General features: G+C 46.1%; 1 protein-coding gene across 4 annotated transcripts in view; it reads left to right on the forward strand.

Annotated features, from left to right (window-relative positions):
• The first annotated feature begins 10,509 nt into the window (after positions 1–10,509).
• Palm2akap2 (PALM2 and AKAP2 fusion) overlaps positions 10,510–15,289 on the forward strand; it is a 477,882-nt gene continuing 473,102 nt past the window's right edge. For 3 of the 4 annotated variants that reach the window (XM_016003786.3, XM_016003787.3, XM_006985282.4), the window contains exon 1: positions 10,510–10,770. In XM_016003786.3, coding sequence (XP_015859272.1) covers positions 10,766–10,770 — 5 coding nt within the window. In that variant the 5' untranslated portion in view covers positions 10,510–10,765. The remainder of the gene's footprint in view (positions 10,771–15,289) is intronic. The other variant, XM_016003788.3, reaches the window with a different exon arrangement.

Here is a 15,289-nt window from a genome sequence, read left to right on the forward strand (position 1 = left end):
AAGATCCCAGAAGACGACAAAGAGGATAGAGAAGGAGTTGGGAGGGCTATGAAAACAAAGTTATGGCATTTTTAAATGTTTTGTGAGGATGTTTTTCCTTGCAGACCATTACAGACCCCTCCTCTGATACTGTCTTGGACCTTTTCACCATGCATTAGCTACACTGGACAAATGGTGAGGATGTGGAGTATCTCCCTTCCCTGGAAGAGTCTGGGCCTTTCTAGAGCAAGAGTACCATGTCTGAGAAACAGGAAGAACAATTGTCCTCAGTGGAACTTTCCCTCACTTCTGTACCTTGAATGTGTGTCCTCAGGGACTGCCCACCTCTCAAGCATGGCTGTGGAGGAGAAATCAAGAAGAATGTGGAGGTGGCATGGTACCATCTCTTTCCTAAGCTGTGGTACAGGCTAGGGCTGCATCCATCAATATTATGGTAAGCTTAGTTTGTGGGGACTGGAACAAAAGATGTGGACAAACATGGCTTCTCAAACGCTGAGAAAATAAAGTGAGGTCATTGTGCATTTATCCCAGCTTAAAATTAGGCATGTGGGTGTGGAAGCTGATGGGAGCTGGTGCCTTGAGTGGGATGAAAGTAAAGTTGCTGGGGTTGGGGGTCAAGGAGACTGTGACGGGTTTGCACAAGGCATCTGCATTTACATCAGTGACCTGCTGGTGGGCTCAGCAGGAAGAGGACTTCATGGTGTCTTAGGGAATGTGGGTGAGTGATGGGATAGAAAGGTTTTTATGGTTGGCTAGTTCCAAGAACAACATCTGAGGGTCTGGAAGGACAGCATGGAACTTCAGAGGTGGTTCACCAGTTAAGGGCACCGGCTCCTCTTCCAGAAGTTTGATTCCTAGCCCCCACATGATGGCTTACAACTGTCTGTAATGCTAGGATACCTGACACCTTATTTCGGACTCAGTGAGCATTTCAATGCACATGGTGCATAGACACACACGCAGGCAGAATACTCATACACATAAAATAAAAATAAAGGAAAAACAAAAAGATGGTTTAGCAGGTAAAGGCGCTTGCTACCAAGCCTTTAATGCTCAATGTTTGGGACCTACATACTGGAAGGAGTGGGCTGACTCCTTCAAGGTGTCTTTTGACATCTTTACACACACTTGTCACATTGTGGTGTGCATGCAACACACATACATACACACACACACATACAAACATTTAATAATATAATGGGGAGAAGTGGTAATTGGTGGTTGTGGAACTATTCATTCTAGTTTATTGATTTTTCTAATGATAGAAAGTTTGTAGTAAGAAAACAAAATGATTTTTACTGAGAGTGATTTGTGATTTACCTGGTTCCTTAGATTTAGAAAGAGCTGGAAGGTCAGCCTCCAAATGAGCAATTGCTTCACTTACTCCTCCACGCTGGGACTTTCTGACATTGTAATTTTCAGATGAGCATATTCTAGAAACTCAAGTTCCTTTTATTCCTGCTAATTTGCATCTCCTGGCCTCTGCTCAGTTGTATTAAAAGCAGATCCGTATCTTTCCCAGGCTGTACACAGGGCACAAAGTGGTTCCAGTCCAGAGGGAAATGATGATACACTTATTTATTTTTATCCATCCATCCATCCATCCATCCATCCATCCATCCATCCATCCATCCATCCATCCATCCACCCACCCGTCCGTCCATTCATCCATCAGTCTGGTCATTCATTCATTCATCAATTGACAGTATGCCTTCCTGTGTTGAAGTCAGACTCCTCCAGTGGCGCCTGGCAGCTCCTCTTTACCTCTCTGCTGAACTAGTGCTATCACTTTACCCTGAGTCATTCGAGTCGTGAGAACCAGGCTGGATGCCTTTCTCTTGCCTATGCGTTCTGAGTTGTGGCATACTTCTCCACACTCTTTCCATTCCATGCCAGTTCCTCCTGCCCTAGTTGAGGACCTTATTATTGTTTACACACCAGGGGGGCAGCCTTCCAGTCTCGCACATCCTAAAATCCAACATCTACTATATTCTAGAACCCGGAAATATGACATGGAGCTGTGACTGGAGCCTGGGTGGGAGCCACCACCCTGCCTACCGTGCAAGTAGTTCCTCCTCTCACGCCACCAGACACTCTCTCAATTTCCTAGAAGGAAGAAAATGCTAACATATGAAATGTATGGAATGTAAATATAGTTTCATATAAAATCTCTGAAGTCAATCATGAAAGCTGCTTTTCTTTGTTCTTTATATGTTTCTGCAATTTTAAGTTGAAATTATAAGCCAAGACACTTGTCTGCAATCATGATGACCTATACATGATTTGAGGGCGTGAAGAGGGCACATGTGGCATTTGCTAGCGCTCCGCACCCTTCATCTAGGCTTCTGCATTAAAGGTCCCATTGTTTCCTCTTCCTGTTTCATCTTTAGTCACTGCAGGACCACTGCACTGCCCAAAACCGAGTGATGCCACACCACATTGTATGTAAATGGAACTGTGCATGACTGGAATTGACTAATACCGTGGTCCTTCTTCTTGTTCAACACTAAGACAATACTGTAAATATAGAGACCTTGCCCTGCTGGTTCTTGTTTCTTTGTCTTCAACTTTGCTGGTCTCTCTTCCTAAAAATCATTCTTACAACTGCTCACCCCATCCCATTAGTAGATACACTGGTTCGTAGAGCTACACACACACACACACACACACACACACACACACACACACACTCACTTGGCTTCTGGCTAAAGGCTATTCATCTTTAAAGACATAGCCTAGGTATCAACTCCTCCTGGCAAACTTCCTATTTCCCTTTTCATCTTCATCTTTGTCAACACTTACAACATTGTGTTTTAGTATCAATCATATGTACATCTTTCCCTCCCTAGACCCTGAGATCTTTAGGTAGTCTTATGTTCCCATCATGGTGTTGATGTTATCTGTTCTTTGTAGTCCATATTTTCCATTCCAAAGATGATGTGGGTGAGACTATTCCTGGAAACCTTCCCTTACCTAGAAGGATATGATCATATCCAATAGACCTTTGAAAGATATTAAATAAAGTATTTGGTCTTAAACACATGCCCAAAGTCCAGTTTCCTGACTATGACCACCAAAGTCAGAACATGAGCCATCGAAGCTGTGTTGCTTCAAGCACCAGATGTATTTATTTTTGAAATTTTCTCCAGCATTAAAGAGAAAGAAGACAGTTTTGTTGACTTTCCTGCCTGTTGTATATGTATGCACGGGCATGTGTGACATTCTCGATCTTTTAGGTACAAACAATCCTGTCTAGGCATAAGGCAGCTGCTGTGCCAAGAGAAATGTTGCCATGGAAACCATCAGCTGTAAAGACTTTGATCCGATTAAAGATACATGTAAGAACCACTTCCTCAAGAGGAGCTTTTAAAAAATTATTTAATAAACATTTATTGAGCACCTACTGTGTGCTTGCACATATGGACATACAAAAGAATAAAGTTATAAATGTAAGTCTTTGTCCCCATTTGTCTCATATTCTAGTGGGTGACTGACTATATTCTATTCATATTTTTCCTAGGAAAAAATTAACACTCTTCCTTGGAGATAAACCTATAGGAAAAAAATAAGATTTTTAACTTTTCATGTGATTTGCCTCAAAAAAAATGTTTCAAAAGAAAAAAATATCCCAAGGCCCATCTCAGCCAGGGTTGTTTTTAATATTGTCATTTAACATTGTATCAGGAGATAGAAATAGTTAATGATAATTTATATAAACCTCCTCTATTAGTTAGGTTTCTATTGTGATAAACACCATGACCAAAAGCATGGAAGGAAAGGGCTCATTTGGCTTATAAGTTATAGTCCATTGCCAGGAAAGCCAAGGCAGGAACTCGGGGCAGAACCTAGAGGCAGGAACTGAAGCAGAGACCATGAGGAACACTGCTTACTGGCTTGCTCTACGTGGCTTGCTCAGCCTGTTTTCTTAAATCACGCAGGACCACATGCCCACGAATGGTGCCACATCAATCATTAATCAAGAGAATGCCCTAAAGGCTTGTTTGACGGAAGTATTTTCTCAGCTGAGATTCCCTCTTTTCAGATAACCCTAGCTTGTGTTAAGTGGACAAGAAGCTAGCCAGCACACACCCATTAAACATAACATAAATCAACAAAGTAGCTCCCAAGCCTCAGTATGGTGGAGCTGATGGGATGATGCTGAACAAGATGACTAGCCTTCTAGTGAGTGCATAGCACCACGATCCTCTGTCTCATGGTTTGGCCAGTGTGTAGAAACCCAGGGTGACATCGGGTTGGTTTCTCTTTGGTGGTTAAGGGGCAGCCATTGTTCTTGGCAAAGATCCCTGGATGAGTCCATGGTGTCACCGGATTATCTCTGAGAGTTCATTGTTTTTCTCCCATTGTAGGTCAGACTTGGCAGTGGTGGAATAAATGTTCTGGCTCTGTCAGTACACACATAATTATGGGCTGTTCTGAACACATACGTCATGTTGTGGGTGGGGGAGAGGATGCTATAAACAAAAAACAAATAGGTCCTTTCAGTCCTTTGAGCAGAAGGAAACAATAAACAGGCTATAACAAGGAGGATGATCCTAGGTCAAGCATAGACCTTTGTGTCACTGATCCCCAGGGTCTCTCTTATTGTCAATAGACTGTCATTACAAGAACCATCCAAGAGTCAAGACTCGATGCTGTAAGTGCCTTGCCTCAGTCCACCCATAAAGCCACATAAACCACAGGAACACTATGCAGAATGGAGATCCTTTTTGTCCATATTTAATGAAAGAAAAGAAACATTTTGGCTTCATCCTGTGGTGGTATTGTGTCACCAAATATTGTGTACCTTAATAAATTTATCTGGGGTCAGAGAACAGACAGCCACTAGATACAAAGGCTAGAAAATGGTGGTACTCACACCTTTAATCCTAGCATTCCAGAGATAGAAATCCCTCTGGATCTCTGTGAGTTCAAGGCCACATTGGAAACAGCCAAGCATGGTGACACGCCTTTAATCCCAGAAAGCCAGCCTTTAATCCCAGGGAGTGGTGGTAGAAAGTAGAAAGATATATAAGGCGTGAGGACCAGAAACTAGAGGCATTTGGCTGGTTAAGCATTTGGCTGGTTAAGCATTTGGCCTGGTTAAGCTTTCAGGCTATGGAGCAACACAGTACAGCTGAGATTCATTCTGGATGAGGACACAGAAGCTTCCAGTCTGAGGAAACAGGACCAGCTGAGGAAGTGGCGAGGTTCCTGCTACATCATCCTTCATGTTTCAGTCTATGGGCAACTTTCCCATAGAGTCAGTAGGAACACAAGCGAGTGTTTGAGGTGACGTGTCTCAGAGAGAAATTATTAGTGCGAGCAGACAGATACAAAACCTCATAGTGACTCCAAAAATAGAACAGAGACCAGCAGATCAACAAAATTACACATCCTGCATGCACAGTTCTAGACAGACAAACATCTCTTCTATGAGAAATGTTTCTCTCCTGTGTGTAGCTGACTGTAACATTACTTGCGCAGAAGTCTAAAAAAGGTCAAGTAGAGAGCATCATCAAACACAAACATTGCAAGAAGCTTCGTGGGTGATACTTCTTGTTAAAAGAGCACAACTGAAATCCAGGAAAGCCGAGTAGGTGAGGAGGCTGAGTCTGTTTTCGTAGACTAGCGATCCACCCAGTGATTTGCTTTTGGCTTGTACAGCACAGGGAAGCTTGTTTTCACTTCCTCCTTGTTCAGCTAGAGCTGTCAAAATCCAGTGATGGCTTCACTTATCCACCGCCGACAAGGGCTGAGAGTGACACACACACATGGAGCACAATTTCTAAATAAGTAAATGTTGGCCTCAGCAAAATATCAACACGAGGGACAATGAGAGCAGGAAGCTCAAAAACATGTGTATTCCTAACCACAGATGCCGAGCACTGCTGCCCTGATGTGCTCAGGGACGATGGTGACCAGACCCTCACTGTATTCCTCTGCCCAGTGACCCCAAGCTGAAGTCGCTGTGTTGTTTTGTGCGGCTACCACACTTTTTTTCCCCACTTGGCGCTATTGGTTTGAAGTAACACTCTGCCCATTTCTCTCCAGCTCCTTTTAATTACATGCTTCTATTCCTAGTAACCTAGAAAACATGAAGCAAACAAGCTAAATGCTATCACTAGTCACATGTACAGTTTGTTCACTGTGAACACCGAGATCGTGCTAAGAGCAGTAGACCTCACCCTTCAACTTCCTCATCCTCCCAAGCCATAATGCTCCCCAGAATTCCAGGCAGCTCCCAGAAGCTCACATGGTTCTCAATGTAAGATTTCTTGTTCAAAAACTTAAGCAACACAATTTCAGAAAACGCCCTCCATGTTCTCTCTCAGATGGCTTCCCTTCTAGACTACCAGGCTGAAGATGTTGGATCTGGTGATGGATTTTACTCTTGCTAACGCTGGATGTGGCCAGGCATTTAAGTACTCCAAACTTGTCTTTTCATTTATAGAAGATGATAAGAATAAAGCAACAGAATGACAAGCAGGCTGCACCCTCCAGGCAGGTGGAGGAGTCTGGGATCCTTAGACAGCGGGCAGCCTTCAGGAGTCAGTGAAGTGTCTGATTGAAGCAAAATAAATGCTCCTCCTCTGACCCTGAGCAAAAAATGTCTCACAGTTTTTGTGAATCACTTAAGGACTTTGTGCACCAGTGAATGACTCCATACTCATGAGTGTAAGGGCAGCACCAACTGGACTCTGGATTATTTAAAAAAAAAAAAAAAGGACCGGAAGTTGTGCTTGATTGGGGAGCTGGAGGAATCTGAGAAGAGTTAGGGCGTGAATATGATCAAAATATATTATATTATATTAATATATCATATGGAGATTTTTGGAACATTAATAAAAATGTTACATTAAAAGAAAACTTGCTTATATTAGAAAAGGCAGTTAAATGTGGCATAGACGGGGGAGGGGACTCATGAAGTCCCTTCTCTAGTTGAGGAGCTTTCACAGTTGACAGTTTTCACAGTTTCACAGCTGGGGGAAGGAGCGTCATTTTCCCCTAGGGAAGTGTCCCTCGTTAGGTTGTCCACGCTGCCGTGCTGGTCCCATACCTGTGCACTTAGAATAGCACTAATTAGCGGCTAAGGAAAGAGCACGTGACATTGGGCAGAGGGTGTGATGGGGCGGGCGGTGGTGGGGAGAACCGGAAGGAATTGGAGAGTCAAGAGTTTGAATGGTTAAGATACACTGTAGACATGTGTGACATTCTCAAAGAAGAATCATTTTAGAAATGAGAACGCTGTGCTCATCCCAAACTAAGTGTGTTATCTCAGAGACCTGTGATGCTCTTTTCTTAACTTCCCAGTTTTAGTCTAAAGCTTGGAGCTGTTAAATTACAGACTTTGAACTGGAGAATTCCCTAAGTTTTAATGTAAATGGTCCTCAGTAAGCTCAGCTTATGAACTATTAGTTAACTAGTTAACTGTTAGTTCACAATCAATTATTAGAGAATGGTCCTAGTCTTCTATTTTGTAGCTTTGCTATATTTATAGGTATGGTGATATCTTTTAAAATTTATTGTTATTGTGCATGTATACATGGTGTGGGCAAGATGCAATGGATGCATGTGGAAGTCTGAGGGTAACTGTGGGGTTTCTTCTCTCTTTCCACCTTTATGTGGGATCTGGGAACCTCAGGTTGTCAGGCTGTGTGTCGAATACCTTAACCTCTGAGCCGTCTTTCCCCGCCTGTCAATATATTCTTAATTGAGTAAATAAATGCATAATCCATGCTAGCATTCTTGTCTCCTTGAGAATACACAGATGAGCAATGCATCCAAACTCATGAGTCTGTACTCACAAAAGAACCAGTTTTGCTATCTGTAAGTTACACCGAGTAAAACTGACTTCAAGAAAAGGGGGAGGAGGAGAAATGAGTGATCAAAATGTCAAACACTCCTTAGAAACCACACAAGAAGACTGAGATGTTTCCATTGGATATGACCTTGGAGACTTTATGGTGAGCAGTGGCCATGGGCCTGGGGAGGCAGAAGCCAGAATGGTAAGGCTTGAGACATGGGTCAACCAATGATTGGTGGTTGCCTTTCAATATCTGGTTTTCTCTTTCCTGGGAGTACACAATCCCTAATTTGGGCTGTGTTCTTGGCTGTGCTGAATGAGGTCTGCTTTGCCCAATCTCTCTGGAGACTTAGTTGTGACACCATGTGACTGAACTGTGACAAAGAGGTATGAGTGGAAGAATTCTGAGAGCCTTCCTGGGAGGTAGCTGGCGCATGTCCTCGGCCTCTGTGAGGGCTGAAATGCAGACATCAAGACTGGAGTTGGTGAGGCCAAGTCGGACTATGAAATGATTTCAGGAAGGAAGTCCACATGGAACAGCAAATTTTTGAAGGATCCTGGACCTTTTAGCCTTTTGAAAACACTTGGTAAGTTATCCCAGAACTGCTTATCTCTGAATTTTTAAGAGTAGAAGACAGTGGGGAGAGGAGATGGCGCAGTTGGTCAAGTACTTCAAGGCAAGCAGGAGGACTAGAGTTTGGGTCCCCAGCAGCCACGAAAAGGAGGATGATGGAGCAGCCCTGATTTCCAACCCCGGTGGTGGGAAAGCAGAGGGGCCAATTTTTGGAGCCTTCTGGCCACCTGGCCTCACCAATCAGTGAGCTTCGGGTTCAGGGAGATGTTGCCTCAAAAAAGTTAAGTGGAGAGTAACTGAGGAAAATGCCTAGTATCAACTTCTGGCCTCTATAAACGTGTAGGCATGCGAGTGTAGACACACCCACGGGGAGCAGGAGACCAATAGTTCTTCTGTATAAGCCTCTTGATGAGGCTCAAATCTACCAGTTCTGTGACAGAGAGGAGACAGGAAATGGTGGGTGTCCAGCTGGCGAATATGGAGAACAATAAAAGGGAAGTGTCAAGGTAGGATGGCAGGTGGGGAGGCATTCGAGTGACAAAAGGCTTTGATAAATTCCAAACTGACACCAGAGTCTCCACGGCTTCAAGGGGACAGAGAGCTTCCGTGGAAAGAGGCTCCATGAACAGTCACTGACTCTGACTCCCGGGCTCACTCTCCAGAGGAAAAGCAGGAGCCTCCATTGCAGTTACAGCTCAATCCTGGCTCTCTTGTCCTTATGATGTGTGGGGCTCTTGGCAACCCACAGCCCTCACTTGATGCTGGCTCCTGCTGACCGCCTGTCTGTGTCCTCTGTCCTTTCCAGTCTGGCAGAGACTTTCCTTAGTGCCTGGCCAGGCAGGTCACTCAACCTTTTGTTTGTTTGTTTGTTTATTTTTGAGGCAGACCCTTATCTCACTCTGTAGCCCAAGTTAACCTTGAGAACCTGCCCTTCTTCCTTCTCTGCCTACCCCGTCAAGGGGTGAGATTACAGGGGTGCCTAACTACACCCAGCTAGACCTTTAAAAACATGTAGTAAGTTACCAAGAAAATCACTTCGAAGAAAAAAAAAATCAGTGATTTTTGGATTACTCACAGAGTTTTGCAAACATCACAAATTAACTTGAGATGATCAGACACAGCACGTTCTGACCAAAAATTATGATTCACATGTGCACATGTCTTGTGTATGTATCCGTGGGTAAATGGGCACGGCAGGATGTGAAAGTCAGAGGACAACTAGACGGAACTGCTTCTCTCCTTGCACCTCGATCAAACTCAGGTCTCCCGGTTTGCCATGACAAGCACCTCTACTCGCTGAACAATCTCTCTGGCCTTATTTGTTTATTTAATAGTAACATTTTCAGCCATGTTTTTTTCTTTCTGTGCACTGTCTTTCTCCTTCAGCCTGGAGCTGGGCTAGGGCAGGGACTGAAGCCTTTGCCTGGGCAGTACTCAGCAGCCCCGCAAAGAGGTGGACCAGGCAATACACGGAGACCCTGAAGCCTGCCCCACTTGTTCCTCGCAGTGGGTGAGGAGCCTGCTGGTAGAGAACTCTTCCAGTGGGCGTAAGCAGAGAATTCTTGACTTCAGGGAGCTTATTGCCACAGGGTGGGGCTGAGGTCATTTGGAAAATCATATTCAATTGTAACTCTTCAAGAAAACAGATCTGGGACATCTGAAGAATATCTACCTGGCAGGCAGGAAATCGGAGACTATGGTGTGACACCAAGAAGGGCGTGGGGTCGCCCAAGTGGAAACACCGCATGAACTTGCCCAGCGCAGCTGGAGTTTTCCTGTTACCTCCGGCAGATGCGGGCTGTGCTGGCATAATGGCGTTTCGCGGTCCCAGACAAACCCGGCTGAGGGCAACGCTTGCTATTTTGCAGAGGCCAGGAGCCTCCTGCAACTTCTAGGTGGCGACAGCGCCTACCTTGCCAAGGACTCCATCGTTTCCCTACGCTCCCTAGGCCGTGCCACCCGCCGCCACCGCCCCTTGCCCCCTCCCACGCTTCTCCCGGAGCTCTGCGTGGCGCCGCCTTGGGTCCCAGGGGAGTCGCGAGCGCACCTGGAGCCTCGGGCGCCCTGGGGACTAGGGCGTGAGGTGGCCGCCTCGCCCGGTGCACAGCTGGTGGCGCGCTCCCTCCCGGATCCCCTTAAGTAAAGAGGCTCGGTCTAGCGCCCAGCGAATAACGTTATCCAATTGCTTCCCGTTTTATTCACAGGCTGGGAGCTGCGAGAGCCAGAGCGTTCCCTCGCCAGTGCTCCAGGGGAGGAGGGAGGCGGGCGGGGACCAGGGGACGGCTTGGCTGCTCCACCTTGCGAGAGGCCAGAGCGCCCCGGCCCCGGCAGAGGCCAGCAGCGCCTGGAGCCCCGCAGCAGTGCGCCGGGCCGCCCAGATCCCCGCGATGGAGTGAGTATCCCCGCGCCGTGCGCCGCTCTGTGCCTCCCTGGGCATGTTGCCATGGTGACCGATCCCCGCTCATCTCCGTCCAGCCTGGGTGTTTAATTTCAGTCCACTGTGTTCCTCTTGCTGTTTCTATAGCAGCCGCTGCGGAGTGGGTATCGACAGCCCTGAGCTGCGGGGATTTGTGCCACTGTCTTGGGGATACATGAGGGGTCATGTTGCTAAGGAGCCAGATCTGTTTTAAGCTTCTCTGGGTCCCTGCCCCCGACCTTGTCCGTCTTGGGGAGTTGGCCGCAATAGCCATTACTTCCGATTCCTAACCATGTCAGCATTATTGGACTGCAGTTAAGAGGTGTGTGTGCGTGTGCGTGTAGGGGGGGTGTCACTGCGGATCCGAAGCAAATGTGATTCCATAGGAAGGGTGTGATGGAAGGATGATGAGTTGTGGGAGATATGAGCCAGAACTGGCTACTAGAAGCTACTGGAGGACCCCAAAATAATTAATTAGCTCCTGGGGTAATCGGAGAAATGAGACAGAAATGTCCTAGCAGCAGTCTGAGGTTCAATGACAATGTTGGGCATCACCCGCATTGCATGGGAGGGTGGGGAAAAGACGGCATGAAGACAAGGGAGGCGGTAACCAGAAAAAGACACAGTGAGGGCTCCGGGTGTGGACCCAGCCTAGGGTCGCTGCCTCTCTCCACGTTCCTGGTCACTCTCCCGGGCTGATACTGCAGCAAGGTCCCTGTGACAGGCGTCAGCCTGCCGCTCCATGAAAGCCAGCAATTACATCTTTGCTCACTTGGTCCGCTTCTCCCTCTCGCTCCCTTCCCACGGATACTCACTGACTTTGAGGTCGTATGAAATCATATTTCAGGTTGGAGATAATGTTATGTTTTCAGATACCAGGGCCTCCATGCCAAACCCCAAAACTCTAGATTCAGCCTTTATGCTTCTGCATAGCCAATTGTGTAGATGCAATTTACTCCTCACCCAGTGGAAAGGAGGAGCGAGAGATGATGTGGCCGGCAGGAGTGAGGGACTGTAGAATTCTTTGGCTGGCAGCAGCAGTGTTGATTTCCCACGCCAGGCCAGTGTCTGAATGCCTGTGAGCCTCGGTTTCCCCAGTTGCACATGGGGAAAAGATGGTCTTTATTACTTAGTGTTACTGAGAGGATCAGATAATATTTGCTTCTCTTCTAAAGTGCTTTATTAATTGTAAAAACAGATAGGGGAATTAGACATTAACAGCTGGTCTCCAGAGTCAGGTTGTCTGGGACTTAGTCCTTTGACACATTGCTGAATAATGTCAATCTCTCTGGGTTTCATTTTCCCCTCCTGGAAAATGGAATAATAATAGTAGCTATTTTGAGTGGTTTTTTTTTTTTTAGTAAAAATTAAGCAATTGATATACATATATAAATACCTATGTGTTAATTCACACACACACACACACACACACACACACACACACACACACACACACACACACACATCTTAGAACAGACCTGGAACAAAGTATGCTTAATAAGTATCACCTAATGTTTATAATTAGTATCTGTCATTTATTATCATTGTCATAGTCTGCAGCCTTCTCTGTTGACAGTTTATGGGGTATTAGGTTGGTAGAAAGCCGGTTTTGGGGGCAGTTTTCATAATTTAAAATATTTATTTACTTATTTTGTGTGTGCACGTGCCCCAACATGGGCGTGGAGGTCAGAGGGCAGCTTGTGAGAGTTCACTCTCTCTTCGAACTGTGTGGATCCTGGGTCATTAGGCTTGGTAGCAAGTGCCTTTACCAGCTAGGTGGCTCTCCAGACCACAGATAATTGTAAAGATACACAATGTCCTGAGGGCAACAGAGCCTACCGCAGTCCCCATGACGACATTGTAGGAGTGAGGATTTGGGCAAGCTTCTGGGACTCAGTACAGTCACTGGGCCCCTTGGCCTCTGGAGTTCTTCATCCCCATTGGCCACATTTTTCACTATGGAGACTGCCCTTTACCAGAGATTGAATGCTGGCCCAGCTGTCTCTTGTGTAGGGTCAACAGCAGCCTGGTTTTGTTTTGCGGATGAGGAATGATGATTTTCATCCCCACACTAATGTATTTCCCCTAGATGTGGCATCCGGACTCCATAACTGTGGCACAGAGCCTCTAGGACACCCCTGTTTCCTCCTGGTCTTAGCTGTGGTTGGTGCCAGGTGTGCCTACCTATGCCCTCCTCTCTCTCCTTTCCAGTATATACATGTCCTTCTACTCTGGTCAGCCTGACCTTGGCCTTTTCACCCCCTGTGACATTTGAAAGTGCGCTGTACCTTCCGGTGAACCTGCTTAATTTCCCACTGTCTGTCTGCCACACTTCATCCACTTCCTTAATGCAATTAGTTTCCCACTTTTTTCTTTCCTTCACAATACTACACTTTCTGTCTGTCCACGGGTCTAACAAAATTTCTCAAATATCAAGCCTTGCACTTCTGCCAATGGAATCCCACCCGTTCATCTCATTCTACGTAGCCAGGTTGCTTTGAATATGAGTGAGATATAGTTTTGGTTCCCTTCACTTATTGTGTCCAACTTGTATTTATGAAAATTTAATTAAAAGAGGGAATGAATTTGAATTGGCTTTTTCATTTAATCAGTGGGTATTTGTGGAGATTAGCAGTGGTTGATAAAACAGTCATGTTTCTCATGGCACAGAGTTCAAAATCTAATAAGGGCAGATGCTAGCCCAGTAAGCACAGGAGCCATGTGATGCAAAGTGTGACACACACCATGAGACAGGACACAGAAGAAGCGATAGGAAGAGCGTGGGGGTTGGATCAGCTCGTCAGTGGAGCCCCCTTGGGAAACTGATACTTAACCCGAGGTCTAAACGATGAGTAGGAGTTGCTGAGTTAGACGTGACGGGAAGAAGCACCTGGAGCCGTGGAAGTGGCATGTGCTAAGGTCCGGAGGCAGGAGCCATCTTGTCAAGTTGGGAGAACTGAAAGAAAGGGGGTGTGCCTGGAGCTTTAAAGAATGAGCGGAAGACGCTCCAGGGATGAGGCTGGAGTGTGTGTGTGTGTGTGTGTGTGTGTGTGTGTGTGTGTGTGTGTATGAGTGAGTGTGTGTATGAGGGTGTGAGTGTGAGCATGTGCGTTAGGGTGTATGTGTGTGAGTTTGTGTGAGCATTTGTTTGAGAGTGTGTGAATACATGTGTGTGTGTTTCTCTTCTGTTGTGATTAAAAATATGCTGACCAAAATGACTTACGTGAGAAAGGGCTTATTTTGGCAGGTGGTTTCAGCCAGGGCCTAACTACTGTGGCAGGGGAGGCATGAGATCAGCCTGTCACATTGCATCTGTACCTAGAAGCAGAGTGAGAAGAGCAGTTTGGGCCAGGCTATACACCCTCAAAGCCTGCCCTAGTGATGGACTTCCTCTAAGGTTCCACCTCCTAAAGGTTCCATAACCTTCCCAAACAGTGCCACCACCTGGTGACCAAGTGTTCAAACACATGAGCCGGTAAGGGGCATTTCACATTCAAACCACATCATGGAAGGTCACGAAGTAGTAGATACTTCACGAGGACTTCAGATTTCACCGTGAGTGTTTTAGGGGTCTCCATAAATGATGATAAAACAAGTCTAAACATTCTATAAAAACCCCTTAACTGTTTCCCTCGCTTTTTCTTCTAAAGTTACTTGAAGCAGGTGACTTAGAAACTGTCCTAGCCAAGTCTCTGAAAGCTGTGTCTGCCCTAAGGGAAGGGCAATCAATTTAAAAATATGGCTGACTGTGTGCCAGAGTCTGACAGTCTTGAACCAGCCAAGGTTGTCAAACAAAATGAAACTATACGTAACCAAAAAAAGGTACTCATTTATTTGTGAGGGTTACTGGTTTTGATCAAATAAGAGCTTCTTCATTTGGATAAGGAAAGCCTCCTCAGGAACTGAGCAAAGAGGGTAGCTAATCACTGAGTTTAGAATATGCCTTGCTGGGATACTCTCTTCAGGATGTGTAGATCTGAGAAGCTCCACTGTGGAAGAGCGGAGACAGGGATGGGGTGGTCTGTGCAGTGCCAGCGCTCTGGTGCAGTACCATGTGTCAAACTGCAGCTCCTTGGCTGTGGTTCTCAGTGGCTTGAGGGTGAGATGGATGTGGCTGGGAGGACACACTTTGGTTCTCCCACTTACTAATTTGATGCCACTCCGGAAGCTTTGCCTCACACTCCTCTGGAGCAGTCTACAAAACAGTGTGGGATCAGAAAGGCATGAAGACATACAACGTGGGAATTCGTCAAACTGTTGCCATCTCTGCAAACACTGGGGCTCCCGTGGAGCCCGTGGCAGCCTCGGAGCCCAACTGACGTTTCCATTCACCCAGACAGAGGCCTGATTTTCACACGGCCTGTGAGGCAAGTTCAAACCACTCAGAGGAGATCATAAAGGAGCTGAACCTGGTGGTGGTGGTGGGGTTATGGAATGAGACACCATCTTACTATTTTGCCCAGGCTGACCAAGAACTCACTGTACAGCACAGCCT

Source organism: Peromyscus maniculatus, chromosome 2 (genome assembly GCF_049852395.1).
Source record: "Peromyscus maniculatus bairdii isolate BWxNUB_F1_BW_parent chromosome 2, HU_Pman_BW_mat_3.1, whole genome shotgun sequence".
Classification (NCBI taxonomy): domain Eukaryota; kingdom Metazoa; phylum Chordata; class Mammalia; order Rodentia; family Cricetidae; genus Peromyscus; species Peromyscus maniculatus.